This window comes from Sphaeroforma arctica (genome assembly GCF_001186125.1).
Source record: "Sphaeroforma arctica JP610 unplaced genomic scaffold supercont1.47, whole genome shotgun sequence".
Classification (NCBI taxonomy): Eukaryota; class Ichthyosporea; order Ichthyophonida; genus Sphaeroforma; species Sphaeroforma arctica.
In genome coordinates, this window is record NW_014040511.1 from 143,058 (window position 1) to 147,681 (window position 4,624).

Consider the following 4,624-nt stretch of genomic DNA (forward strand, 5'->3'; position numbering starts at 1 on the left):
CTCGAGTGTACTGTCGAGTATATTTATTTAGCGTCGACTGCCGATTGTCGTAAAAGTATGCAATTCTGCACTCGTGCCGATACCATAGCCCTACTAAATAGACCAGAAGGCTATGTCGATATGTATTCAGTCGATACGGAGTCAAATTTAGGCGCCGAGCGTAATAGGATAAGGAAATGAACTCGCAAGAAGAATATGATTAATTATTCCGAGGAATTTGCTCTACAACATTATACATCACTCGGATTATCAATCAAGTCAGTGTCAACTACACAGCCCATGAATAGTATGAGCAAGCAAGAACATGATTAATTACCCATAGGAACCTGTTCTACAATCATGCAGATATCTCGAATTATCAATCAAGGCAGTGTCAACTAAATATCTTGCGGATTATATTTAAAACAGAGTAACAGTTTGGCTTTGTATCTTCCTTCTGATGTATTTATTTCACGGTCAACTTACCAGCGTTGATGGCTCCTTCCACTACTGCTCAAGTTAGTATCTTCAGGCTGCTACTAAGCTTTAAGTATTCACCAGCACAGTAATTGCGTTTTATTCTCCGCTGGTGACTGTGCAACCCCATGTCCTCGTACTAGTTTACCAAGGTGAACTACGTGACGAGCCTATCACCATGTCCGGGAATTTCAAATAATAGCTGTTTCAAAGTTAGCACTTTAGACCGATTTACTTCTAGGATTTTGTTGTTGGGGTACGCGAATATAATACCTCGGTAATTACGATGCCTCTTGACTGCAGGCGATCGCCTTAGAAGCTTGGAAGGTGCAAATCTTTTATTCAGCAGGGCTGTTCCAAGGTTCTAGAATTCGGCACAGAAGGTTGGCTTCCTCGATCAGCGATGACCGACACTGAATGGTTGATATTGAATGTTTGTTGTTATCATTTGGCTAGGCTATATACATACTTTTCCAATGATTGATAAAAATACTAACCATTCGTCGCAACGCTAAAAACAGGCGTGATTCCCCCCAAGCTTGATATACGTAAAGGTTTAAGGGCTTTGCCTTTCTCGGTTCATCCACACACTACACCTTCTTGGTGTTCATGCGCCCATCACTTCATTTGTCCATCGTCGTATGCACTCAGAAATGCGCACAGAAGCTCATGCCTGACAACCGTTTGGGTGCGACGCCTATCAGAACCCGCAGGGGTTTACGCTTTTATCTGCCAGACGGCGACGCACTCGACATGACACACTATACATATCAACAGAAAGATTCATTACATGCCGCAGGGTCTAGCTCATGTGCCTCTTGCGTATTTCAGGTACAGACATTGTCGTAAACTAGTACACTGCACCCCTTGGAATCGAAGCTTTAGGGTTAGCCCAAACCCTAAACCCTAAAACTAGCTCATGCACTTCCTACGTATTTCAGATATAGATATTGTCGTAAACAGTAAACTAGTACACTGTACCCCTTGGAATCGAAGCTTCTGGAGGCTATCCGCGGAACTTCAGCTTCAGCAGTAGTAAAGAAGGGATACGACTTCAAGGCTTAGTCCATCACGCTTATTCATTTATTTGGCTTACAGCTATGGATACTCTCTCGATTTATCTCTAAAAACTGAGCTGGGTATCGTAGGTGGGGGTACTGCTGGTCTTGACCCAAAGTAATGTATGAGGTTGTAATGCGCCGAGCAGTGTACATCGGTGATGCCCTCAATCACTTCTCCGTCAGCCATCCACACAGATGGCTTCGATATCGCCTTGACTTCGAATTCGGAGACCTGTCCAGATACAGTGTCAGTATGGTAGTTTGTATGAGAGGATATGATAGTATGTATGAAAACATGCGTCAATTTATATATATATATATATATACATATACATGTACATACACACACACACACACACACACACACACACACACACACACACACACACACACACACACATATATATATATTTATAATATAAATAAGAGGGAACATCGCAATATATATGCTATAACATCTTCAGCATCTGGCGTGTGTGTGGCTACTCAAAGTCTAAATGCGCAATGGTGTACAACCCCAGAACTGGCTACACAAAGACGTCTGACTGTACAAAAGAAAACACGCACTTGCATGGTTGCTATGGATACGCTCCTTCACCAAACAGGCATCCGCGAGAGGTTACCTGGCCAACCACGACGAGAGTGCTCAACTACGACACACTAGACTTCTTTCTCGGCAAATACATGCAAAATCGTTACAGTACAAGTTATTCATCACTTCATAAACGTATCGGGTGTGGTTGCGACTGTCAGCAGGCAACCCAGCCTTAAACATACGTTAGCTCCCTCGAGGACATCGTCGTCAAAGTGGTTTGCCTTGGGGTTCTGCACGGTCAGCAGATGTTTGAGATACTTCGGGCGACTGCACTGCCTCACCATCACCAGCAGCATCGTACCGTCAGACAAGTGGGCAAAGGGCGCCATTCCGTTAACGGACTGTTGGAACGAGTGCCAAAGTGTTTGTGTGAGTGTATAACACATCTCATACACCACAGACAGTGTGGGACCTTTGCAAGACAGAACAGATGTCCTTTACGTTAATACGTTTTCGACCGCGAGTGCGAGTGTTGGGATGTGTGTGCGAAAGCGTAATGCATCGGACAATTAACCACTAGCGCATAGTGCTGCCCACCAGCTCAGAAAGTTCAAGTGGTTTGAGTTGGCGTGCGAGTGCTTAGGTGTCCGTGATAGGAACTAGGATCTAAGGTTTAGGGTTTACAATATTGTAACTGTGGAGAATGAAAGTACAGGACTTGAACCGGTCCAATTATTTCGGCTCCAACAGAAACGGGACAATTTATTTCCAGCGAATGTGTGCAGGACGTATGGCATCGCCAGTGAGGTGTACACCTATGTAGATTACACACAGCATAACGTAAGCATAAGGTTGTGCGAGTCAAGCCTGTACACTACACAGACGCACATACTATTTATTGTTCACTGTGCAGCTAATACAGATATGTAACCGCTTGATCATACGATACATCTGTACACAGCTCCTGCATTTACTTTAAGGGGTCTACAGGACATCGACAGTCATGCGGACAGCCATGAACTTCTGATGCACAGACAAATATATAAATGTATACAATACAGACTACCCAACACATACATATATGTATGTACTTGACGACACAACACCAACTGTCCAGACAGCCTACACTACACACACACACACACACACACACACACACACACATATATATATATATATATTATAGATTATATATAATACATATATATATATATAATATAATATAATATAATATAATATAATATAATATAATATAATATAATAATATAATAATATAATAATATAATAATATATATATCGTACCTTGGGATGTTTGCAAGACATAGACAGCGCATTGATGGCAATGAAATTGCCCTTCCGCACTTCCCACCCGTCCGCATCGGTGCCCTCCTCTATGTCACTAAAAGTTAAACCCTCACTCTCCTCCAACGGCTCTGCGGTGGCCCCTACCGCAGGCACAGTACGGCTGCTGTCTACAGACGAAACAGTTGTGTGATCAAGTGCTAACCCACTCGCCTCTCTCGAGGCGTCACCTGGGGCAGATCCGTCTGTGTTGGTAGCGGTGATAGCTGTATGGTCCATGTGGTCGCTCTGAGTTAGTGTAGCTATACCGTCCGGTGTGGTGTGGTCACTGTGCGCCTTGAGTTGTACATCATCATCTGTGGCGTTCTGCATTTGGAACGAGCACACGTCATTCAGTGGATCGATAGAGAGCATGAGGCAGTGCTATAAATAGACTGCGGATAGTAGCTATCAAAGTATCTGCATTGTATGTACCGAGCTACCTCTAGGTATTGAACAGTCCACCTGGTGTCGGTGAGTGCATTATGAATAATTCAGTATCAGAAGCATATCAGCGAGTAATTTCCGTGAACCTCGAAGGTGCTACGGCCAACATATCGACAGTTCGATAGCTATAGCGGGCAGCACATAACCGCAGACATACTATACAGTCGAATAATTTCATAACAAAACTCGAAGCGTACAAATATATATCCGTGGTGTACTATATATATATATATATATATATATATATATATTTATATATATATATATATATATATATATTATATATATATATGTATATATGTATATAAATATATAAATATATACATATATATATATATAGAGAATATATAAATATAGAGAATATATATATAAATATGTGTATATATATATACATACATATGTATATATAAATATATATATATATATATATATATATATATATATATATATACATATATATACATATATATATATATATATATATACATATATATATATCTAAATATAAATATATTTATATGTATATATATTGCATTTTACGGTAACTTTGATCGCCACCGTATGGAAAGCAGACGAATTGTACAATGTTCGTTCCATTTTAAGGCAATCTCATAGGGAAGCATAGCCATTGACCACTTTCTCTCGCCCCAAGACCCATTGCCATCGAACAGCTTGACAACCTCCGCGTCTACCACAACAATCTCACAATCACAGACACACTTTCAAAACCCCTTCTCCACTATGGTGAGATAGTCGACAAATATCTCAAAATATCTCATAATAT

The 4,624-nt window shown here is 40.9% G+C and overlaps 1 protein-coding gene across 2 annotated transcripts in view; it reads right to left on the reverse strand.

Annotated features, from left to right (window-relative positions):
* Positions 1-1,526: 1,526 nt before the first annotated feature.
* The window catches only part of SARC_01225, a 9,204-nt gene continuing 6,106 nt past the window's right edge, over positions 1,527-4,624 (reverse strand). For both annotated transcript variants that reach the window (XM_014305072.1, XM_014305073.1), the window contains 3 exons: positions 3,355-3,720; positions 2,295-2,453; positions 1,527-1,749 (listed from right to left, as the gene is read on the reverse strand). In XM_014305072.1, coding sequence (XP_014160547.1) covers positions 1,555-1,749; positions 2,295-2,453; positions 3,355-3,720 — 720 coding nt within the window. In that variant the 3' untranslated portion in view covers positions 1,527-1,554. The remainder of the gene's footprint in view (positions 1,750-2,294; positions 2,454-3,354; positions 3,721-4,624) is intronic.